This window comes from Eschscholzia californica, unplaced genomic scaffold, assembly GCF_041429995.1.
Source record: "Eschscholzia californica isolate CP2 unplaced genomic scaffold, dmEscCali1.0.p SCAF_5, whole genome shotgun sequence".
NCBI lineage: Eukaryota > Viridiplantae > Streptophyta > Magnoliopsida > Ranunculales > Papaveraceae > Eschscholzia > Eschscholzia californica.
The window spans coordinates 30,498,797-30,524,899 of record NW_028238472.1 but is presented as its reverse complement, the minus strand read 5'-3'; the positions used below and the strand labels follow the sequence as shown (position 1 = coordinate 30,524,899).

At 35.1% G+C, this 26,103-nt stretch overlaps 3 protein-coding genes across 3 annotated transcripts; 2 read left to right on the top strand and 1 right to left on the bottom strand.

Moving 5' to 3' along the window:
* Positions 1-1,355: 1,355 nt before the first annotated feature.
* LOC147538542 (uncharacterized) lies at positions 1,356-5,149 on the bottom strand. The gene is made up of 3 exons (XM_086642257.1): positions 4,470-5,149; positions 1,764-1,961; positions 1,356-1,668 (listed from the first exon to the last, which is right to left on the bottom strand). Exons 1-3 carry the CDS (start codon positions 5,007-5,009, stop codon positions 1,609-1,611), a joined length of 798 nt encoding a protein of 265 aa, XP_086498383.1. The 5' UTR covers positions 5,010-5,149; the 3' UTR covers positions 1,356-1,608.
* A 6,031-nt stretch (positions 5,150-11,180) lies between these two features.
* Positions 11,181-12,459, top strand: LOC147538541 (uncharacterized). The gene is made up of 2 exons (XM_086642967.1): positions 11,181-11,531; positions 11,923-12,459. The coding sequence occupies exons 1-2, from the start codon at positions 11,181-11,183 to the stop codon at positions 12,457-12,459; spliced, it is 888 nt and encodes a 295-aa protein (XP_086499093.1).
* An 8,214-nt stretch (positions 12,460-20,673) lies between these two features.
* Positions 20,674-23,881, top strand: LOC147538540 (uncharacterized). The gene is made up of 4 exons (XM_086641377.1): positions 20,674-21,409; positions 22,629-22,736; positions 22,837-22,978; positions 23,181-23,881. The coding sequence occupies exons 1-4, from the start codon at positions 20,748-20,750 to the stop codon at positions 23,475-23,477; spliced, it is 1,209 nt and encodes a 402-aa protein (XP_086497503.1). The 5' UTR covers positions 20,674-20,747; the 3' UTR covers positions 23,478-23,881.
* The last annotated feature ends 2,222 nt before the right edge of the window (positions 23,882-26,103 follow it).

Here is a 26,103-nt window from a genome sequence, read left to right as displayed (position 1 = left end):
GAAGAGAGATAAGGTGCGTTTAGATTGAGTTTTTTTGGTTTTTCACCGTCATCTTCGGAAATTTTTTAGCTTTCCCCAAAGCGGGCGGCCAAATAAATATTAGGGAGATTTTATAGGGCCCCCTCATTTTTGTTAAAAGGCCTCCCCTCAGTGATAATTTAGCAAGTAAAATGGTTCATGGGGAGGCCTTTTAACAAAATTGGGGAGGCCTTATAAAACTTCCCTAAATATTATTGTGAAGATTTTGAAAACATTCCATATTAAAGAATTAAAAATTAGGTGAATGGATCGTGGATCTCTGTAGGGAATTGAATTTCACTACATTCAGTATTTTAGTAGTTTGCAACTTCACACAATTAAAACTTTAAAACATGTGAAGATCACTCATTCATTTAGGTCATGTTTGGCGCGCAGGAATGGCGTGGGAATGGAATGTGATTCCCGGGAATCACATTCTAGATCATTGTTTGGCTTGCGGGAATGGTGTGGGCCCGGGAATGTGATTCCCTCAAAAAGGGGTAATAGCAAACCCAGGGGGAGGTGGGTTTGTGATTCCCATTCCCCCGAAATCACGTATATTAGTATTTATTGACAAATATATCCTTAAGAAAATATTGAAATACCAATTTTTTTTTTGGGATTTGGTATTAATAAGTACTATTTATGTTTATGAACAAATTTAATTTTAGATAAATTTCTATTTTGGTTTACGAACAAAATTTTATTTTAGATAAACTTTTATTAAGATATTTATTTATTATCTTTAAATTCTAACCCTTTGATGTATCGCGTTATTATTTCATCTCTACGAATTCGAAAAAGTAATACTACTTTTAATATATTACAAAGTTGATGTGTATATTTTATGCTAAAAAAAGTTGATGTGTATTTATGTAGTTTAAGTAAGGGTAAAAGTGAACTTTTACAAATATTTACATTCCCATTCCTGATCAAGCCAAACATCAAACTACAGTAATCTGATTCTTAGGAATCACGTTACGGGAATGTGGAATCACATTCCATTCCCGCACGCCAAACATGAGCTTACATCTTCAAATATTAAACAAAAGAAAATCTTTTGATCCCAAAGTATTTTCTCCCTCGTGTAATTTATCTCTCATCATCTTCTCTCAACTTCGTCACCGTCTCATCTTCATCTCTTATTTGCCTCATCTTCATCTCTCAATAAGATAACTCATTCATTTTCATCTACATCGATAGTGGCCCTAAAGCTAATCGCCATCCTGGCCGAAAAAACAGGCCTTTAAATCACACATAACTCAAATAGATTTCGGGAACCGGCCCTAGCCTAAACTCCGAAGGCTTTCAAGAAAACAAACATAAAGGGATGGACATTTTTAGAGAAAGGATTTGCATTGTCATGGAAATATCAGCCTCAACAAAAATCAGTCATGGACTCAACTATATCTGCTCTATGAACATCTCTTCAAAAACATTGTCCATGAACCTTCAACTTAATGATACAACATTTCAGAGAAGATAATATAATTAGGATTATAGTGGAGAAACTCAAACCCTTATCTTGAAGATTTTTCTCCTCTGGCACTGGAGAAGAAACACCAGAAAGGCAGAAAGTACAATGACCTCTCAAACACGGCTACTCCCCCGACGACCTCGCCCAGACAATTTCAGCAATTCCACTCTTTTCTGCATTTTTTTTTTGTCATTAGGAGAGCTCTAGGACTAAATCAATAAGATGAATTGAAGAATATATATCAAGAACTTGAGTAATATATATTTACCGATTCTGTTGGTTTTGGCTTCCTAATGTATGCCCTATAATGTTGCTTCTTTTTCTCGGCCGCTTTTAACTTTGTAAGGCTAGGTCTGTAAAGTATCACGGACCGTCCAATCTGACCCACAGCTACTGATCCAGTTGTTTCCTCTAATTGCTTCACAACGTCAGCAAACTCGCCCGGACAACTATTGTGAATTTTAAGCTGTTTGAACGAATCAGGAGACAAGATTAGGTACAAGATCAGAACTTGGTATTTTAATAAAACAATGTCAAGAGGGATGGAGAAAAACATATATACAAGAAGCGCGTGAGTTTGCATATCTTCCTAAAGAGAAAAATCAATAGAAGATTTCAAAGCTTCCAAACACATAATAGAGTGCAACTGATTAGGGTTCATTAGGTAACCATCTTCCTAATAAAACAGCTAAGATTTTGGACTAGTGGTAAGTTCATTATGACTCTCAGACATTACTAACTCAAAAGACATTTGAAATTCAGGGGTTTCTAACAAATCACGACCCTCTTATGATCCTCCAAATGCAAGTGAAAAACCTTAAATCCAATTGCAAGTTATTGCTCTAGTTCTCTGAGTTGAAGAACTACCACCAGGCCCAGAAGCCATCTGAATTCTGAAGCCCTAATAACACTCTTTTCTCAGAAGTTGTCAAAGCTGCTCACCTCCAGCAACGTAAGTGACGTGCTCCGAAACATCGTGAAAGTGCCTACGCAAGCATCACTAATGCTGAGAATAAAGTATTGTTCATACTGCTGCATAAAGTGACGTCAGATGTGCAACACAAAGCGTCATTGAAAGTGCACTCAGAAGCTCATGTCCCTTCTCTATAGGCTAGATACCCAAGGGAATACGGGAACGGGATGCAAAAATATTCTCCAATTGTTACCTCTCGCCAACAATCTTTAGGAAATGGACCATCACGAACGGAATAGATGACAGGAAGGTCAGAAATGGTCTACCTCATTAGCACAAGTACTAATCATGCAAAACCACTCAAAATACAATACTCTGTGCTCTTATAATCTAATAAACAAGTTAAATTTCCACCTAATTTTCTAAGGTGCTGTTTGTTTTTTTTTATACGTCTGAATCTGAATTGGCTGAATCTGAATTGGCTGAACTGAATTGGCTGAATCTGAATTTTCTGAATTATTTTGTAAGTTTGATGTTTGTTTTTTTAAATCTGAATTTTTTGTCTGAATTGACAATTTTACTTTTATACCCCTATGGAATAGTTTTAACCTAATATCTTAATTTTACAAAACCTAACTTTTTTTCTCCCTAATAAAAATTAGGGAAGTTTTAACCTAATATCTTAATTTTACTTTTATACCCTACCCTTATTATCTCTAATAAAAAGAAAAGAAACCCTAAACCCATAAACCATTCTCTCTCCATCTTGTCTCTCTCCGGCAATCTCTCTCTCCGGCGGTCTCTCCTTCTCCGGTGATTTCTCTTTCCCTCTCTCTCTATCTCTCTCCACGACAAGATCTCTCTCCATCTCTGTCTCTCCCCCCTCTCTCTAATCAAATATTGGTTTGTGGGTGCTGATTTTTTGGTGGTGGTGGTGTTCGGATTTGGTTGGATTCGTCTAGTGGTTCGGATCTGGTGGTGTTAGGACTGGTGGTGGTGTTGGTGTTGGTGTTGCTGTTGCGAGTGGTGGTGTTCGGGTCTTGTTCGTTTTTGGGTATGGTGTTGTTCACATCTTGTGGTGGTGTTTAGATCTGGTGGTGGTGGTGGTTTAGTTCGGGTCTGGTGGTGGTGGTGGTGACTCAGTTCGAGTCTGGTGGTGGTGGTGGTGGTTCAGTTCGAGTCTGGTGGTGGTTCTGTTTGGGTCTATTGGTGGTTCTGTTTGGGTCTATTGGTGGTGGTGGTTCTGTTCGGTTTGGTGGTGGTGGTGGTTCAATTCGGTGTGGTGGTGGTGGTGGTGGTTCAGTTCGGGTCTGGTGGTTGTGGTGGTGGTGGTGGTTCAGTTCGGGTCTGGTGGTTGTGGTGGTGGTGGTGAAGAAGAGAAGAGAGATATAATTATGTATTTTAAGTTTTAACAAGGGTGTAAATGTCTTTTGCATATTTTCAGATATTGGACAAATTTTTCAGACTTGTTTTGTAGTCTGAAATGTTGGGGTATTTATTCAGCCAATTCAGACATATATTAATTTCAGTTAAAATTTCAGATTAAGGTAAAATTCAAAAACAAACATCTGAAATCTGAATTGGAAACCAATTCAGATTTCAGATCTGAAAACTTGAAAAAACAAACAGCACCTAAGTTTAATCTTCTCATTGCGAGCACTACAACAATTTCAGCCACCGCCCACCTTAACCATGGACGGGAACAATTTATGAGATATGATCCATGCTTGCATTTCATTTCGGATTGATAAGCTAGCAACCCACACTAAACTGGCCATTGATCAAATTTACACCAAATCAATGGGAGTGGAAAATATTTTGACAGAACTGAAACCCTCCTGACTTATGCATACCCTAATAAGTTTTGTCAATTCAGAGATACACTAAAACCCTAATTGTTTGGACCCAAAATTCACTTGGTTCAAATCAAAATTAGGAGATCAAATGTATTTCAACAAAAGAACCCTAATTTTGATAAACAAGTGAGTAATTCAATAAGAATGTAAGTATTTAAGTTACTCAAAACTGAAGTGAATTTAGGGTTTTCAGAAAAGTAAGTACCTTGAGAAGCTCATTGGATTCTAGGTTTTCAACGAATGCAGCAGCGAGAGAGGAAGTAACACCAGACTTACCCACTTGTTGAGCTTTAAGCTTCTTTCCAAGACTGTGAGCATAAGATGCAAGTTCTTTCTTTTCTTTCATACTCAGATTCGGTACCTCCAATGCTGAGTTACCATTGATAGTCGAAGAAGAACTATCCGCTGATTCAAGCTCTTCATCAACTACTTCTTCTTCTTCTCCATCCCCTTCTTCTTCGAATTCATCTTCTGTGTGAAGATCGAATTCTGTATCTTCGTTAAGCAAAACCCGTGGAGAGATAGCTAGGGTATGTGAGAGACAAGAAGAAGAAGAAGAAGAAGAGGAATTGAGGAAAAGAGAGAGAGGAGATGAAGGAAGAGAAAGAGGAGAAGTTTTAATGGTACGAAAAGGTTTATGAAGATGGAGAGCGGTAGTTATATAGAAGGGTTTAAGAAAAATAGAAGAAGATGAAGTAGGGGTTTTGGAGAGGAGATGATGAAGTAGATGAACTGAAGCCGCCATTGTTAATAACTCCTCTACTAACTGGTGATCTGAAACTCGTCTCCCACCGGAATGGATAATGGGTTTTAATTATTTCAAACACAAGGGGAATTTCTCAGAAGTCAAAAATAGACAAGCGAGGTTTTAATTGGGCTTCGTTTGTTGAAGGAGAGGATACTTGAGAAGTTCTAAAAGCACCTCAGTGTTCACTACAAAAATGACGCTGCGCCCGGTTGAATCTCAGCCGGGTGAATCCCGGCGGGGAAAACATGGCCGGTCGAAATTTAGAGAGAGAAAGTGAGAAAATTTCTCTCCCTGAATTTTTTCGGGTCACATCACCGAACCGGATACATCCCGAAGATGGGTCGAGCATAGTATCTCTGCTGATGTTCACTTATGGAGTCCATAACTATTGACACCCCCCAAACAAGGCTGGTACGTTAGCCCGAGAAACCGATACCCATGCAGAATAAATGGCCTACAGCCCACCCAAAGCCCTTTGATTGATTAAGAGCACTAACACTTAACAAAAATCTTAGGTGTCAAGTGTTAAAAGTAGATCTCTAAATAATCTCTTTCCAACTTGGCCATTTACATATACTTCTATTAAAAAGTCTTTCTGTTAAGTTTGTGGTCATCCAACTCAAAACTAATTGGCAATGAGTGGAGAGGACCTGGACCTTATATTTTTTGGTTGCTAGATACTCATTCTCCCATGTGGGACTATTCTCACACGCCCCCCTCACGTGTGGCGTTCTTTGAGCCTAACACGTGTATTTCTTTGGGCGACGTGTATCACGTGTGGTTTTTAAACCTGTCACGTGTGGGCCTAGCTATGATACCATATTAAGTTTGTGGTCATCTAACTCAAAACCAATTGACAATGAGTGGAGAGGGCAGAGACCTTATATTCTTGGTTGTTAGATACCCATTCTCCCATGTGAGACTATTTTCACACTTTCTCCAATGCAACACTTAGGAGACACTCTAAAGCTTATATTTTGGCCGCAAAATTAATTGATTTGCCTATATGGCACTGATACCACATAAGAGATCCTTAGAGCATCTCCAATGGGACACTCAAGCTTTAAATCTTAGAGTTTCACTTAGAGCATCTCCAATGCAACACTCAACTTGAAAACACTCTCCTAGGATTGCTTATGTGCCATTGAGTTTTCTTTTGAGTATCTCAACATTTATTGTTGTATCTCAATTGTCCCACGTCATCATTTTATATAGTAAAATAAAAAACAGAAGTAAATTTAAAGTAAACGTTGAGTTTTTTGAGTGTTGCATTGGAGAAGTATTTCGAATTGAGGATCCCAATAGTGCCAACTATGAAAGAGAATCTCAATTCATGCTTGACACATTGGATTAGTTGAGTTTTTGTTGAATATTGCATTGGAGATGCTCTTAGGATTTTTAGAGATGTTGTCAAAAAATCTTCTCCAATGGGACACTCTATTTGACAATCTATGATAATGTGGAGCATTTAATATAGAGACTCTCAAGAGAGAGGAAATGACTGAAATTTTAACCCGTAGAAAACTTTGTTCTCTAACTACTTTTTGTCTTGTTGAATTCAAGAGTGACATGTGTATTTGTTGTGCCAATCGGGGTTAATGTGAACAATACGAGTAATCTAAGACAAGCAATAGGAATAGTAAAGAACAATCAAGAACAGAACACAGAGATTTACGTGGTTTGGTTGGTGAGACCTACTCCACGGCGACAACGGCGCGATGATTTCCACTATGATAAGCAAACAGGTTTACACAAGAGATTCGTGAGATATTGCTTAATGATATCTCCTTAGGGTTTAGTTCATATAGCCACTAAACCCTAATCCCACCGCCTCACCGACTCTCTACAACCGACTGTCTCTACAACTGACATTATACACGGATAGCACTAATCACCGACATAAGCCTAGCTTCCGCATTTCAGCTCTGTCTCAGACTCCAGCTCTGCCTCACAGCCCTGCTTCGCATACCAGCTCTGTCTCAGTAATCCGCTCCGCTAAAAATTCGGCCTTGTAAACGGGTTGGTGGGTCGTAAACCGGGTTCGATGTCGATCCATATTCGAGTCACTTCTAACAGTATTGAGTAGAGAAATTTTAGAAATCTCCATTGGAGACAAAAAAGAATTTACTATTTTGACACTTACGAAAGAGAATCTTAACTCACACTTGACAACTAGGATATTTAGGGGAATTAGTGGATTGGGACTTTCACAGACATTTATAGACAAAATGTCCCGTAGACATTTCAAGATATTTCGTGTGATTTATCATAGACAAAATGTCTTCATAGACATTTTCAAGACATTAAGTTTGTAAGCAAAATGCCTTTATAGACATTTCAAGACATTTGACCCATAGACAAAATGTTTTGGGGACATTTCAAGATCTTGAATCCATTGACAAAATGTGTAATGCATATTATATTTGTACTAATCAAAAATATATTTTTTGACTTTCGTGGACATCTGTGAATATCTGCAGACATTGATGGACATTTGGTGGATATTTATTATTTTAATATTATTATTTTTGTTCAATCACATGAAATAATATATTTGTACTAACATTTCAAAATATATTTTTCGACTTTCTTAGACATCTGTGAATATTTGTGGACTTTTGGTAGGCATTTGTTATTTTAATATTATTATTGTTTAATCACATTAAATAATATATTTGTATGAACATTTCAAAAACATATTTTTCGACTTTCGTAGACATCAGTAATATTTGTGGACATTGATGGACATTTGGTAGACATTTATTATTTTAATATTATTATTATTATTTAATCACATAAAATAATATATTTATATGAACATTTCAAAACTATATTTTTCGACTTTCGTAGACATCTGTGAATATTTGTGGAAATTGATGGACATTTGGTAGACATTTATTATTTTAATATTATTGTTGTTTAATCACATGATGGACTCCAAATGTTTCTTGTTTTTGTAAAGACATGTTGGGCTCCAAATTTGTCCCAAATCGTTCACAAAATCCATCAAACTATGAAGTCTACAAAAGTCCGCGAGCATTTTGTCTATAATTGAATGCCACAGACATTCGGGGATATGTAAATGTCTAGATTTGAGTGCCTCAGAGATTTCAAGACTTTCAAATGTCTGGATTTGAATGCCTCAGCCATTTCAGGATTTTCTAATGTCTAGATTTGAATGACTCAGACATTTCACAATCCTGAAATTTCTTGGAATGTCTCAATCCACTACCCCTCCCACCCCCACTCCCTCTCCTTAGAGTTTTTCCTAGAGTGTTCCATTGGAAATGCGCTTAAGAGGACATTAGATCTAAATTAAGTGTCTTTATAATAAATGTTGCCACGTCATTTTACAGATTCATGTTGAGTTTTGCACTGGAGATAACTTTTAAAGGGACACTCTAAAAAATTCTACGGGAGACTCTAAATTTTAGAGCTTGAGTATTGCACTGAAGAAGCTCTAAGTCCATTTGGCCACTAAAGTATATGGATAACCAAGGTGAACAGAGGAAAAGGTTGAACTTACATGTAGATAAAACATATATTTCGTCTAATAAGTCTCAGTTAATTAAAGCGGTCATATTAAACCTCAGGTATATTATGTTCACAATAGTGAATCATTGCTTTGGTTGAATTAAAATTAGAAGAGGCACGTCTCTAGGAATTATGTCTCTTTACATAGTCACCATTCTTTTTATTAATATTCATGTAGATTTCGTTTATGGATTAATTTTCTGATTTTAGAGTTTGCACTAGAAGTTCTAAGTGTTTAAGAGAGCTCTCTACATATATTGTTCGGAGATTCTTGGAGATCGAAATATTGCGGTTCAAGAATGTAAGACTTTTTTTTATCCTGGGAGACAATTTGTATGAACAACCTGGCTTAGCACCATTACGGGACGAATAACGTCTTAAAGAGAGCATAGTAAATACTCGAATCGGTCGGAAAACTACTTACCTGTTATCCTACTTATTTTTAATATTTTCTCGAACTAAACTGCCGTAAAATTCAGTTTTTGAAAAGAGCGAATAACAATTTTTATCCAACATATTAGTCGCTAATTACAAGCTATAAACTTTTGTTAGTTGTAGATTGATTAGTTAGAATAGCCATATTCTAGTAAGTTGATTGTAAATGTATATGAAATATAGTAAATAAACTGTGCGTTCATTTAATAGTCTATTTATATCGGTACCCCAATTAGATTCCCACATTTATCCGCAAATGATTAAAATGTCTACAAGTGCCTCAAATTTCAAATCAGGGTGTTGAAAATCTTAGTGGACTTTTGCGATTCGGGTTACTTACTTCCAATGTCCTTGCTCTCTTTCTTTTCTTCCTATGAATTTTTTAGTTTCTAAATTACTTGTGTGAATATTTTTTACATTTAAATATGTTGGTTTCCACATTGTCCAATTTGCTTGCGTCGTACAGGCTGTCTAGCCTTTTGGGGCGCCTAAGTAGCATTTTGTTGTTTCATAAAAAAAAAGTAGCACTTTGTTAAAAGAAAATTAACTTAATTTTTTTCTTTATCAATTTTAATCTTATATTTTTTTAATTTCCTCGATATATGCTCTTGTTCTTCTTTTTCTCGTCTTATCTCTTCCATTGTGATCATTCATTAATAGATGTCTTTAAAACATGATAAGATCTTTATAGTCACACATCTAGAAATAGGGGAGCCCTCTTCCTTGGATCACCTTCTTTGGGAAAGACGTTCTTTTGCAGCGAATGATATCTTTGTTTTGTCAAGAAAATATTTTGGGTTATTTCCTTAATGGCCCCCAACTTTGTGACCAGCTTCCCGTCTGGCCCCCTAAATTAGCAAAAATACCTATATGGCCCCCTTTTTTCGTTATCTTTAACTGTCCGTTACTCTCACTCCTCCACCTCATTTCCTCTATCTGCCAAGTCACCAACAATGCCGCATCATCATCTTCTCCGGCAAGGGGTCGCCGGCAGGCCAAATTCCCGGTCGGCGACCTTCAAACATAAAAAAAAATAATAATAAAGTTATTTTTTTCTCTCTCCTCTCTCTCTCTAAATTTTTTTTTCTTTTTCTTTCCCCTCTCTCTCTAGATCTAGAGAGAGAGAGGGGAAAGAAAAAAAAATTAGAGAGAGAAAAAAAAAAACTTTACTATTTTTTTTATGGGAAAAATAGTTGGAAAAAGTCCTAAAAAATTTTACGATGAAAAAGGTGAGAAAGGGCTTTTCTTACCCACACCATGTCGCGCTCTCTCTCCTCCCATGAAAAAACTTGCGCTCCATCTCTCTCCCGCCTAAATTCTTCCATCTCCCGCGTAAGTTTCCCTAATCTTCATACTTTCTTTTCCTTTATTAATCCCTTTTTCTCCCTCAATCCATTAAAAAAACCCTAAATCTTTTGATTCCCTATTAATCACTTTCTCTCATTCAATCCATTAAAGGAGTCAAGAGAAGACAAATAGAGCAAGTAATAATCCCATCATTCTATCTCTAAACCTCTGTTCTTCATGATTGTTTTGTCATAATATATCAAAATCGAAAAGCAGTATACCCATTTGGATCAACTTTGATCAGCTTAGGTATTGTTCTTGGATTTTGATCAGCTATGATAGAAAAAGTTGTCGTAGGTCAAATGTTTTTATTTAGTATCAACAAGTAAGCAATATATCCAATGTATATTACAAACAAGTCAATGGTAAATCTATGAGCCAAATTTATAAGAGATTTTACAAAAAAAATCTTGAATACTTAGATGTATCAACAGTAAGCAACAAATCTAGCAAACAACTTAGATTATGATTTTGGTCAAGTTCTGAAATGTTTCTATTTTGTTTCTATATTAGATTTGCACTATCAACTAGTAAGCAGTAAATCTAACACATACCTATCTTCATGAATTTGCAATACACATCTTTCTATCTTGTTTGTATCTTGTTGCTACATTAGTTTTGCAATAACCATATTTCCATTGGTATGAATTTATGAGAAATTTTTGCTTTTGGATGCTTATTAGGTGTTTGTTATATTTACTAAACCAATTTTTGGACTAGTATTTCAGAATTATGTGTCCTTAAGGTGTAGAAATTTTAAATATATGTGTTTGATTGATCTCATGTAGCCTAGATTATATTGAAGCCAGCTCTTAATTTTTTTTCCATGTATAACAGTTGTGGTTGATGAGTATGGCTCAAATGCACCACCAACCCTTCGTAGATGGCAGCGGAAAAGGGAAACAACATGTGCGGTGGACTAATGAAATGGATAGACTCATGATTGATGTTCTGATTGAACAGCTTGCCCAGGAGAATAAAGGAGATAATGGATGGAAACAAGTTGCATATCATGCAGTATGTAGTAAGATAAAAGAATCAGTCGGCATAAACATTACAATAGGTAATATACGGAACCGACTTAAGACATGGCGGACACATCACTTAGCAGTAAAAGCGTTGATAGATCTCAGCGGGTTTGGAATTTGTCCTATTAATCATACACTTAAAGCCGATGATTCCGTGTGGTCCGACTATCTCAAGGTATGTTTTATTCTTTTATGAAAACTATACTGTTGTGGTTTGTTTCGTACTTTTTTTTTTATGTGTAAGCAAAAAAGAAGTATCGCCATGAGAACAAATGTGAGATTGGAGAGAGTATGCATTGAGTGAAAGAGGTGGAGAAAATGTTTGTGTTTGTTATGTTCATCTTTTTTGTTATTTTTTGTCTAAGCAGGGAACAACACAAGTTGTTTTTGCTGGTTGTTGACTGTTCTTGAATGACATATACATTCTTACTTGTTTGTAATATCTTGCATGACAGGTTTAAAGTTAATTGTTAAGGGATACTGTTAAACAACAGTTTTGTTGACGCAAACATATCTTAATATAATGATGCTACTTCTTTACTTGTTTGTCATATTTTGTAGCACAGGTTCATCCTCAAGCTCAAAAGTATCGAAACATGAACTTAACAAACTGGGATGAGATTGCTTCACTAGTTGGCGCAGATCAAGCAACTAGATCATTTTCAATGACACCCGGACAAGTTGAAGTTGATATATCAGATGTTCCTGATACACCTATATCTGGTCCCAGTATGGAAGAAGTGGGCATTGATGATGTTACGAGTGACTCACCTACGCCAACTCCTCACTCAGAGTCTCCTACTTCCCATGTTCAAGTCGGAGAAAAAAGAAAAAGAAACAAACCAAACAATGTTGAAAAAGAATCATCGATGATAGAATTGACGACTTCTTTCAAAACCATTGCAAACCATATAGCTGAAAGGTACAAGAAGCCTGACCCCGAGGAGTTATTGACGTCCCTACGCAAGCTTTCACATATAGATGCCGCCTTACGTGTGAAACTAGTTGAAGCTCTTGGGCAAAATGACACAATGACAAAGATATTTTTCATGATGGACGAGGTAGAACAACTTGAATGGTGCAAGCTACGGTTTGGGTCGTGATACTTTCTGAAGAATAGTTTTGGTATGAGATGCTTATGGTACTAGTTTGTGGTGGAAATACACAATACTTTTTGTAGTTTTTTGTGAATAGGTATGTAGCATTTTGTGCATAGGACAATGTCATATGATAGGTGTGCTACCTGAATAGCATTAGCCTGAAAAACTACGTTACTATGAATACTAGTATTTAATCTAAATGTTTATTTTGTTATGTCTAAATTCATATGTTGTTACATTACTAGTATTTAATCTAAATGTCTATTTTGTTATATCTAAATGTCTATCTTGCGGATCAATGTCGATTCATATACTAAAATGGTGATCTCGGAAAATGTTGTGTAATAATCTAAAATCGAAATCGATGGGCTTATTGATAATCTAAAACCTTCGAATGAATAGGACTTCATCCCGCATATTGTGTTATAATCTAAAATCGAAGGGCTTATGTGACGGAAGGTTTGTAACAATTGAAGAACAAGTTGCAATGTTCCTCTTTGTTATCGGCCATGACGTCAAGAATCGAAATGGAAACTTAATTTTTATTCGTTCAGGAGAGACAATAAGTCGTTATTTTAATCAACCCATGGTGCATGAGAGTAGGAACTTCATATTTTGTTTCACTACTTCACAATTTTACCAAAAACTTGAATTTGAATTTCTCGCGAAAATTCAGGGTTGTATCAAACGCTTAAATTTGCATTTTACCATGTTAAAATGACTTTCTTTCCTGTGAGAAAGAAAACGATTTTCTTACTCGGACTTTCTAACGTATCAAACGGACCCTAACTCCTCTTAATCCGCATAAATACAAGAAACGAATACGACAATATGAGAGAGAGGGAGGAGTGAAGGAGAGTTGGAGAAGAGTGTCTCTCTGTGTGCATACAATTGTTTGTTTTGTGGGGTTTGGTGAGAGGCCCGAAAAACCCTCGGCACGCGAAGGAAGAACAATCACTGAATTACTATTAACTTCACAATCTTCCCAATCATTACTAAAATATCCTCCCCTACCCAAACTATTATTATTTAATTCTTTCTCCAGCTCGTGTCCCCATTTCTCCCATCTATTCAATCCAATAAATGCAACAAAAAACTTTGCTGCAACCTTAAACATCTAATTCCTTATCACACTAGCTTTTCCAACTCCCTAGCCGTTGATTTCGAGTTACAATAGATTCCATTGTATCTTCAATTGAGAAGATTTTGACACGTGTATAGGGTTCACTCCTTATTTAGCCCTCTTACTATTACCAAATAACATTTCAGCCCCTCCTCCTCCCCAACCCAATGCAACTCAACTTAATTTGGGACCCGGTTCATGGATGTTTGTTGCCGGGGGCAACAAGATCAAGTAGGGTATCAACGAAACAGATTTAATCATTAGTCGAGCCGAAGTCAGCGAGGGTACTATCATGAAAAAGTTAAAACCTCGAGCTCGAGGACGTAGTTATCCATTCTCATTCGATCACGGCGGGGGAGCAAGCCAAAATAGAAAAACTCACATTGGGTTTAGGGATAATCAGGCTCGAACTGATGACTTCCACCACGTCAAGGTGACACTCTACCGCTGAGTTATATCCCTTCCCTGCCCCCATCGAGAAATAGAACTGACTAATCTTAAGGCAAAGGGTCGAGTTTGGCGAAGGACATGTTGAATGCTTTATTCCTGACTTTGAAATTCCCCTTCTGGTAATGAGATATTTGGTAAATTAACTATGACACATTTTATTTATTCCAAACACAAACAAAAGAAAGAAGAAAACTGACGTTCTCTAGCTCATCTTGGGTGTAAACAAATAGAAGTCATGCCTCTTCTTTATCGACATGTGCATACACATACGTACGTGCGTTTGAATCGTACAAAGCTTTAAATTTTCTTCCTTGCTTCTTTTCTTTCTAATCTTGTAGACGTAGCTAGCTGGCTAGAGAAGAGTTTTTTGGAGGATGGTAAACAAAATGTTTTAGACAAAAAAATTTATTTACGAAGTATGAGTCGGGTTTGTAAGATGGGAATTTGAAACATAGTTATTCGTTTAGTGGATATGTGACTTGCTGAGATTTCAAGCGTTTATAGATTCACTGTGATGTAGATTCCTCTCACAAAATCCTCTCGTCACATGGAGGGGAACAACTCCCTCATTTTCTAGAGATGCGGAGGCTTGTACTTCCATTTTAGATTATGTTTTACATACTTGAATCGATTGTGTGGTGATAGTTGACGAAGAGTGTGATCAACGATGAAGACAGTGTGGTTAATGAGGACCACACACCGTAACTCTTTCTCTCTCTTCTAAAGAATTTGATGAAAATATGCTATGTTGAATTTAAGATAAATGGGGTTAGCCGGTTAGGTGGAAAAGAAAATGAAAAACCAAGTCAAAAATTTAACCAAGAAAACTGTTAGTTACGGACCAAATGTACTCCCAATCGCAATATGGGGCCAAAATTGCAAAATAATAAACTGGTTGTTACCTTAGGGTGCCAAATTAGAAATCAAACCCAATGATACGATAGTGTGAAATAGAGTGAGAGTATGACTTAACTAGATCTGATTGGTGAGGTCACCATAAGGTCACCAGCCATGTCTTTTTCTTCAGATATGAAGCAATCGAGTGATTTTTTATTTTTTTTCGAGAGGAGAGCATGAGAGAGAAATGACATGCATAGGCGGATAGGCCCTAGCTGAAATCAAGTGTGATTTGGTAGAGAGGGAGCCAAGACTTATTGTCTAATTAATGAAGGAGGCAAGCCATCGGCCGTCAGAAAATCCGGCTGCATTTAATAAGGAATGACCAATGTGGATTCTATTCTGCCTTGGTTTTTCTTAAGGAGGAAACCTCTAATTTGCTAAACACGAGTTGCGAGCAATGCGAGGTCTTGTCCGTATGGTGAATGGGTGGCCGGGTAGAGAGAGAGAGTTTCGTATATCGATATAATAAGTCAGTCGGTTAGTGAGGGACAAGCCCATCCGTTGATTTTTGTTGAGAGATGATAAAGATTACATCCAACGACTCGTACAAATTCTTCTTCGAGTAAATCGACTAAAAAAAAGAATGGCATTAGTGTTGATTTTTTTAAATGCCAAAATTAGTTAGGATGCCCCTAAAATAACTTCTATTTCTCGTACAACCCACGTTTTAGTTTTTTCCTCTGTATTATGTTATTTTTTTCCGGTAAGAAATTAACCATCTTATTCTTTTGGTGTAAATCGTAATGAAATGTGTTCTACAAGCGTTAATCCAGAAAGATATGTCGCATCTGTAGGACGTGACGGAAATCTAGTTCAAAAAAATCAGGACGTATATAAATAAAATATAGTTATAGATTGTTAAGTCTATAGAAAAATATCTTGTTGGCGTTTCAAGATATTTGATTCATAGTTAAAATGTCTTGTTTACATTTCAAGATAAACGGTGTCAGGTGTCAGGTCATTATTATCTTATGATATGAAATATATAATCAGTGAAAATATGCTTTTAGACTTTCGCGCGTGAAAATATACTTTTAGACTTTCGCGTACGTCTGAATATCCGTCCACATTGATGTTCAATCGGTAGAAATATAGTATTATAGACATTGATAGACAATTGGTGGATATTCATTTTACTTATTATCTTATATAAGTAATAACATATTTTTACTAATATTTCGAAATACGCTTTTTTATTTTTGTGGATATCTGGATATCTGTGGACATTGATGAACAATTAGTAAATATCGGGTAAAACTTGATGAAGATTCCGCTGCTCTAGTATTTTCTCAAATTTTCTTTTGTTTTTGACGAACAATTAGTAGATATTCGTGGACATTGATGAAGAATTAATAGATATTCGCAGAAATTAATAGACACTTAATCACGTTCTTGTATTTCTATTACAGATATTCGTGGACACTCTAATTCTTGGAAACGAAAAGATGTACACCGTGATCAGTGGCGAGAGCAGAATTTTTTTTTATGGATGCACCTTTTAATAATTAACATATCATAATAAAATAAATTATATATTCGATGTATTAAACATCATCTTAATGTGTTTAGTATGAAAACACAATTTTAGTCTAATAAAACATATTACCATTATTTATTTAGCGAAACTAGCTACATTTTGTTAGATGTTAATTTTATTTTTTAACTGTGAACTTGATATGTCAAAATTGGATTGGGTTCGTCAAATAGTTAATCTGTCAATTTCATATTTAAAAACGATCATTTAGGACAAACCAAAATTTTTCCAATAATAAACATATTAATGTTCGAACTTGTATGAAAGATTCGGATAACTGATATTTGTTCATACGTAAACGTCATCATATTGTAAACTACACTTTAAAAATAATTAGATTTAAAATTTGGAAAATGAATGACTAATTTTGTAACCGGAATAGAAAGAGATACCAAGAACAAAAAACATGTTTTTTCAATAAACAAATATCCGCCGTATCGATGTTATATGAGAAAATCAACTTAAAGTCCTTAGTTTAAGATTTTTTTTCTAATTTAATTTTGTAATGTGACTAAATTTATATTTTCATTTTGATTTTACTAAATCTTTCAGGTCATATGTATAATTTTTTCAATAGTGCTTCAATTATAATCTCATAGACATATAATCAAGTTAGATAATTAATTTAATCAAATGATTTTGGAGTCTTAATAAAAATAAAGGAAATTGAGTCTAAGTAGATGTCAAGGGATATCATAGTTTTGTTGATAGTTTTCTCAATTGGTTTAAAGTATAATGGAAAACTTTCAACAAAATAAGAAAGAAATATATAATGGCTAATGCATATTGGTCGTGGGCATAGTAAGTTGTCGGGACGAGTTAGAGGTTGAACAACTTAAATCTTTTAGGGGAGGCCACCATTGGGTATGTGGGGCATGTACCCAGTAAGACCCTTAATGGCCTTGCCAGTGTCTACAATGTAATAGGTTGTGTGTGCCATTATAATACGATATTTGATAGTATAGAATGAACTCGAAAAGGATGTAAATGTTGACAATATTTCTGAAATACATGATCCAGATGTAGATATCCTAAGAGAATGACAAAGAGCCTTTTACACAAGGGCCGGTAATTATAAGGCCCAAAATGGGAAAGTTAAAGAGAATCAGGCCCAATACTAAATAATAATGAGGAAAAAACCCAGTAGGTAAAAATATTTTTACCCTCTAAAATGAAATTTTCCGCCCAAATCAATATCAAAAAAAATTTTGAACATTTCTGAACAATTATTGGTTTGCTCTCGACAATTTTGTAAATTTCTGAACAAATCTTAGTTTGTCTCAACAATTTGTAAAATTGTGAACAAATTCGTTTTTGCTTAGACATTGTTTTGCCAAAATATTTCGCATTTTTTTCTTTTGCATTTTACATAGACAAATTAACACAAACATTTTGGCTACAACATTTTTCAATTTGTCTTGTGAAAAAATAAATGGTTACCGCATTTTTTGTTTTGCTTTCGACATCTATTATATAAAACAGAAGGGAAAACGATGACTGGGACAAACATCCTTATTTAATTATGCATATTGTCTAGAAGCCCTTCTCAAAATTTAAAATATAGTCCTTATTAGAAATAAAGTTACCTATTTAAAAAACAATTATCCTTTCCTTCTTAGAAATAAAAATACTAATTTAAGAAAAAAAGAAACAAAATAAATTTCAAAGGTTTAAAAAAGGAAATTAAAATCTCTTTCTCTCAATAAAATAATAACTAATTTAAGAGAAAATAAATAAAAAAATAATACGAAAAAATAATAGCTAATAAAAATCTCTCTCTCTCAATAAAATATAACAACAAATTTCGTAAGTAACATTTGATTGATACAAGTGTCCGTGCCTGGGGCTCGGGATATACCCTAGTAAATATAAAGACTAAAACATTTTTTTTATTTGACTTTTACAAAAATTAAAATGTTATGCATATTATCCTTTGTATTTAACAAATCCGTTAACGAACAAATAATATTTTGACTAATACATTATATATGTTGTTAAGAACATAATTATATATGACGCCAACATTTTATAATAAGTCGGGACATTATTATAGATATTGTCAACATTTTATAACAACACAATGATATATGTTGTCAACATATAAGGGTAAAAATGGAATTATGAAAAAAATATGTTGTATTGTTAACAACATAATTACATATCTTGTGAACATTTTGAAAAATGTTCAAAAAATGGGTTTTTTTGACATTATTATTTTTGAGTGGGTTTTTTTTCTTATTAGGGTCTAGATTTTTGGGTTTTTCACTCATTTTTTCTTTACACAATTCATATCTTCAAACAAAAGAATTAAAATCAAAGAGAGCTACGAAGGTTTTGTCTTAGAAAAACTATTAAATTGTAAGATATTGTCTTATTTATTATTATTTTATTATTTTGTTATGTATTATGTAACAATGAAAAATTACTCACGTTAATTTACAGTAAGTAATATTATTAATTAAATAATATTTATTATAATCAATTACAATACAAGTAGATAAGACATAAATGCCAATTAATAAAACATATGAATGACCTAAACGTGAACTCACAGGTATTGGGACCAAGGTACAGGGGTGGTCCGTGACCAACGCCACCAAAACGGTCGCTTTAGGCCCCAAATAATCAAGGGACTCATGTTTCCTACTTCGTATGTAACTTTTGAAAAACAAATTATACTTTAACCCAATTTTAAACATAATTTAAGGCATAACTTAGTGGTAAAGAATTTAGATCTTGGATAAAAGGTTAAGGGTTTGATTCCTACCCTTTGCATTGTTTAAATTTTATTTAATTTTTTTCTAATGTCCATTGTATGGGGCCCCAATTTTTAATTTCGCTCGAAGCCTCAGATATACTTGGGCCGGCCCTGCCAAGGTACGACACGTTTATATGTGAAATTCGGATTCTTACTAGCACAAGGTACGACGCATTGACTAGTGGATCCAACCAGTGGACACCCAATCTTGCCCGTTGACGCTACGAGGGCCATCTAACTAAAGTGACTGCATTATGTCTTGATTGTCTTAGAGCAAGCCCAATATAGAGTGATTGGGCTCCCATTTTGGTAGCCTGAGAAATTTTAGGAGTTCCTTATTATTTTAATTTCAATGTGGACTCTCAAATGGGGGAATCTTAATTCAAACTTAAATATGTGAGATGTACGTGTGCGAAATTTTAATCATATTTTTCAACTTAAATTCTTAGTTCTAAATTTAAAATTAATATAATTCTCTCGAGAGAATTTTAAAAAGGATAAACAAAAAAGAGAACTTAATTGGACCCCAAAAAGGGTCCGACGACTATATTCGAGGATGGGATCTCCTCTCCTACGGACTCCTATTTAAGATCTCGAAGGACAGCTTGGCTCACTGTTTGGAGTGAGGATACGAGGGACTGGGCTCTCAAAATTTGAATGAAATTGATATATAAGTTTCTAAAATTAATTTATGAGTACAATGTCCCTACCCCCACCTCAAACAAAAGTTTCGATTTCATTCTCGATTACATTGTAGTAAGTTAAATAACAAGTAGAATCGAGTAAATAATATCACTAACATTAAGTTGTGATTGGACACTATTTCAAATTACATCATGAATTCACCTAAAATAAATGAAAAGCTAAACTAAGTAAAAACTACTCATAATTCAAATCGGAGATGAAAATCATTAAATCTTTCTCAACCACTTTCTTTTAAGATTTAATACTTATTATTACTTACTAAATCTTATTACCGGATTTTCGCAATTCTAATTTCATACACCACCAAAATTTATAGTAAGTTCAAACAAAAACTGAAAACGATTAAATAAAATCATTAGCTAATAGTCTGAGCTGGAATCTACAACGTTACAAATTTCAAACTTAAAAGCAATTAGCATTTCATATTCACCCAAAACAAATAAATAAACAAGGTAAATGAAATAAAAAACCACCCACATATTTAAAAAATTTGAACAAAATATAGAGAAAACCACCCCATATAATGAATTCCATGTATGTTGTTTTGTTAGAAGTCGACCTACATGATTTGGTTTGGTGCAATTGTTTCATTTTGTGAATCTTTGAGAGAGTGCATTGACATCAATTAATGCATAAAAAACAAAGAAATCACTTTCCTCTTTAACAAAATTTAAGGGTATTTTTGGTATAAAGATTCTAAAAACTAAATAAAATCCATAGCATCTGGAAGAACATTCTCTCACCATAAAATCCATCACTTTTCTTCACAATCATTCTCATTATTTCTCTCACCTTCTTGTTTCTTGTACCAAGCTTCTTCAATGGCAACTCTATCAGAAAGATCAACCTCCTCTCTCAACCCTAACGCCCCGGAGTTCTTTTCTTCATCAATTTTTCATACTTTCACCATTAACCCCAATCCTGCTATTTCCAACTATTACCAACCCATCCTTCCATTTCTCCATCTTCCTCCTCCTCCACCTCCTCATCCTATTTACAAGATATGCTACCCTAGATCAACTTTTTTTCACTACCACACCACCATCCCACCCCAGTTTTATGCTGTGGGTTTACCTCCACCACCACCACCCCCACCACCCCCACCACCCCCACCACCAGCTACTTCAACTGATAACTATGATCATCATCAAGTTGATGTTGATGATGATCAAGAAGTAGTTGAAAAACAAATACTGATACTGTCCCATGATTCTGAGAAAAAGAAGTCTAAACATTATCATAGACGCCATTGGTATTCAAGAGGTGTTTTTTATAGAAAACCTAATGGTTTTGTTAGAAATGAAACTAAAAAGAAGATTTGGAGATCTGTTTCTGGTCCATCTTATTCATCAAATCAATCTCTACCTATAATCCCTTATCAGAAGTTGAAACAATCATCTCGTTCATCTTTTCAAATTCCAGAGATTGAAGAGTTTAGCAACAAAACAACTGTCATGATTAAAAACATACCCAGTAGATTCACGTATGTCTCTCTCTCTCTCTCTCTTTCTCTGTTTTTGAACTTTCTCTCACTAGAATTCCATTTTTTTTCACTTTCTCTCACTAAAATTATGAATTTCTCCTATGTAAAACTTGATTTTGAGTTTGGGTAACTCAGAATTGAAAAAAGGGTATGCTCCATTAACTACTGGTACTACATGCAAGAAGTTAAACTATCTTCTGTCTTTGACCTTTCTTCTTCTTCTTCTACTTTTTTGGTCAATTGGGTTGATTTTTTGTTAGGTTACTTAATCTGTGTATAAATTTTTAGTCAAACTTGATTTCAGCTTTTAAAGATGAACAATCAGTAGAAATACATGAAATTTGCTTAAGTTATAAATAGTCATGTTCTGTTAAAAGTAGTACTAGTAGTTGTCTTTTAATTTTGCCCTTTTTTTCAGTTTATTTCTCTACTTGGGTGATTTCAGATACTACTTTATGAATGATTTTATCTGTCACTGCTTTTTTATGTTTTCACCTTTTTGGATCACTTATGACCTAGAAGATTTTTTTTGAACTTCAATGTTATTTTACCTTATTCATGATTTATGTGTTCTTGTTCTTCAATTGTTTATTTTGATTTTAGGATTAGGGTTTGCAAAGTTAGGGTTACTGTTTCTCTGAATTAACTTTTTGGGTATTGTACTTTTTTTAATCCATAATCCTCATTGGGTGATTGTGACTTTACAAAGATCTAGTACTTGCAGATAGAAGGTTTTTTTTTGCCTTTTGGATTTGTTTACATTTTTGTTCTTTATGATTTTATCCTTTTGGATGATTGAGGATACTATGTTGCAGAAAATAATTTTTGTTTGCCCTTTTTGAACTACAAGACAAATTTCCCTATAATTTATTCCAAGACTTAGGGTTTTGTATTTTATCTATTCCTTAAGGGGTCTAGGGTTTTAATTATCTTGAATACAGATCACAAGAATACAACATAGAAATCTGTACTTGAGGTTATACTTTTTCCAATTTAATGTTTTTTAATCTATTCTACGATTTAGATTATTTTGTTTAGGTTTTTTTAAAATATTTTAGAAATTAGGGCTTTTTTACTCTGTTAATGTATTTGATATAGGGTTTTAGTTATCTAGTATACTAAATGAAAATAATATGATTAGAAATGGGTATTCAAATTACATAAATTTGGATTAGTATGTGTTCTTTATCTGATTTGATTTGGTTTTTGGGATTTTTAGTAGGGTAAAATTGATGGAGTTCTTAGATGCTCATTGCAAGAAGGTCAATGAGAATGGAATTGGTTTACCTTCTGCATATGACTTCCTTTACCTCCCAATTGATTTCAGGTATATATTTTTTAAACTCAAATCAATTTGTTTTAGCAATGTTTGAATTTGGTGTTCATTTGTTTGTTTGTTTAATTGTGTTTCTTTTTTGGATATGAAGCACCAAATGCAACAAAGGCTATGCATTTGTCAATTTCACTAACCCTAGTGGAGTTTGGAAGTTACATATGTTCCTCAATAACTACAGATGGGGAATGTTTAACTCCAAGAAAATATGTGAAATCACATATGCTAAGATTCAGGTATTATCCATTGATTCCCAATTTTGGTTAGGATTATGTGTAACATTGTCTTTCTCTCTGAAACTTGGGGGTTTTTTTTCCTCTCCTTTTGTCTTGGGTGTCCCTCTCTTTTTGTTTCAACTTTCAACTTGGGTCTTGGGTTTCTATTTCTTTTTCTAACTTGGGTGTCCCTCTTGTTTGTTACATGTGATGTGAATTGCAGGGTAAGGAAGAATTGATAAATCGATTTACGGATACAGTTTTTGACTGTAAATACGACGATTTCCTTCCGGTCTACTTCAATCCTTACCGCGATGGATCCGAGACGGGGGTTGTGAATCAGTACACCGCTGGGAAATGCCGTGGAAGTAAGAAACTCCGTCGTGGATGTAGGAAAGTGGATGATGGAGGTAGGGAAGTTCATGATGAAGTTGGTAGTGTAGATGCAGAAGGTGGTGGCACTGAGTTTGAAGCTGGTGGTGATGATGGTGAAGGTGGTGGTTTTAGTGGAAGTGGTTAGAAACTGAACTAGAGACATGGTGGTAGGTGGGGGAGCCATTAGAAGGGGTGTCTTGATTTCTTTTCTTGTTCTTGTTGTTGTCACTTTTTTTAGGGTTTAAGTTTGGGGTGTTTCTTGGTATGGAGGTGGGTTCTTGTTCGTGTTTGGACTGATGGGTCAGAGTAAGAAATGACCCATGTTTGGTTTCTTAATAATGTTGTAGTTAGGGAAGGAAAAGGGGTAGACATTACCACCTAAACTAAAAGTAGGATGTTAAGGTGGTGGTGTCAACCTTTCCTGATTTTACCTTTTTTTTTTTTTGTTGAAATTTCCTGATTTTAGTTGAAAAACAAATGTTTGATCAATGTTTGTATTTTAGGGTTCGATGGAATTCTGATAACTTTCTTATTGGAATGTCTTTTTTTTTTCTTTCGTCTGTTTGAGAAAGTTTGTTGTTTCTTTTGTTTCACACTTAGGTTGATCTGGAACCCTTCCAGTGAAGAGATATGGATTAGTTTATTTTCTAACCACCCTCTGCTCTCATTTAAGCTAGCATTACAAAAATGACCATACATGTAGTTTATCCAAACATTTGATATAGGTAAAAAACTACGGAAATACAGAAGGAAGGTGGTGGGGAGAGAGAGAGAGAGTTGGGGTGGGGAGAGTGAGGTGGAGAGAGAGGGAGGTGAGGTGGAGGTGGAGGGTTTTTTATTTTGAAACATATAATCTGTAGGAAGGGTAATTAAAGAATTTATCTTAAAAAAGGGAGTCAAATTCGAATTTTCAAGAAATAGGAGTCAAGAAGGAAGTTGGTCACAAAGTGGGGGCCAAATAGGAATTAACTCTTTTGGAAAATAGTGTATACCTCTCCATATTCTAAAAAGAATGATCTCCCAATCTAATGCACTGTCTTTACTAAACATTGCTATACCTATACCAAGGACCTTCAATTTTTACGCAACTATATTTTTTATATTTACAGATCAAAATAAGGGTAAAAATGAATTTTTCCAAAGACTAAATTCTAAATAATAACTGAGTAACTTAATAATTCAAGAAGGAGATAAAATTTAAGCATCTTCATTAATAAAAGTAGTTCACAATCATGATGCGCCACGGATATCTGGACTCATTTTTTTTTTGTTCTCAAATGAAAGTACATAGATTTGATTGTGAAGTTACCTGATTTGGTGAGTGACCATTTCATAGAGTCATCTTTATCATGTCGTAAATTGATACTGCAGATCGCCTTTCCTACCTCGATATCAAAAAGTTGGTAAATCAGGTCCATGTTCCACTGGTTATTAGTGATCAGTTGATCAACCGTCTGTAAGCTGCAATTGTGAATATTAGGTATCGGAGGTTTGTGATTCGGAATCCAGTAATCCTCCCAAATGTTAACATTAGTGCCCTTATCCACATCCCAAAAAATGAGATCCTGAACTTGTTTATAACGCTGCATCATAGATTTCCAAATCCAGGAGTGGTTAGTTTTAGCCACAGAAGGCTTGGTGTCTTTCGGGCAGTATTTTGCTTTCAGAATCTTCGTCCAAAGAGTATCGGGGTTTTTGAGAGCACGCCAAAGGAGTTTACTAAGGAAAGCTTCATTATCCAGCAAAGGTAATCTAATACCAAACCCCCCAGTCTGCGAGGCTTACAGATCTGTTGCCAGTTGATGGTGTGAATGGTTTTTGATTTTCCCCACCAGAAAGACCTCTGGATGGTCTCAATGCGACTGCTTATGGCTTTAGGAATGACAAAGCATTGCATTTGGTATCGGGGAATGGCCGCTGCGATAGTGGAGATCACTACAGAGCGGCCAGCTTGGGATAGAAGGTTGGTATGCCATTTAGAAAGTTTATTTTGGATTTGGTTAGGGAGAGAAGAGAACACTTGCTTTTTATTGGCTCCGATGAACAAGTGAGTACCCAGATACTTGTTGAGAGAGGAAGCTTGGTGAACTTTCAGACTACGAATAATCATCCGCTTGAATTTAGGATGGGTGTTTTTGGAAAAGAAAATAGTTGATTTGGCATAATTAATCATCTGGCCCGAAGCCGCACTGAAAGTATCCAATATGTTCTGGAGGTTAGTAATATTATCAAGAGAGTTAAGGCCGAAGATGAGACAGTCAAGCAGGTGGGTAAGAGAGAAATCCGAATTAGGAAATTTGAACCCAATGAAATGGTTTTGACTGTTTTTGGATTCAAGGAGACGGTTGAGGCCTTCCATAGCGAGAGCAAAAAGGAATGGGGATAACGGGTCACCCTGCCTAATGCCCCTGGAGACGTTGAAATTCTTACCTGGGCGACCATTGATAAGAATCGCCATCGAGGAGGTGGAGATGCAGGTATGAATCAGATTAAACCACTGCTCCACGAATCCCATCTGATACATGATTCTCTCTAAGATGGACCACTCAACTCGATCGAAGGCTTTATAACATATCCAGCTTTAAACCAAAATAGCTTTTCTTCCCTTTTTTCCTCTTGAAAGAGTGCGACACTTCCTGGCTAATGATAATATTATCGGTGATCAGACGACCCGGAACGAAAGCCGCTTGGAAGGGAGAGATAATCTCAGGAAGTACAATCTTTAGCCGGTTGGCCAGTATTTTAGTGATCATCTTATAGGTGGTGTTTAG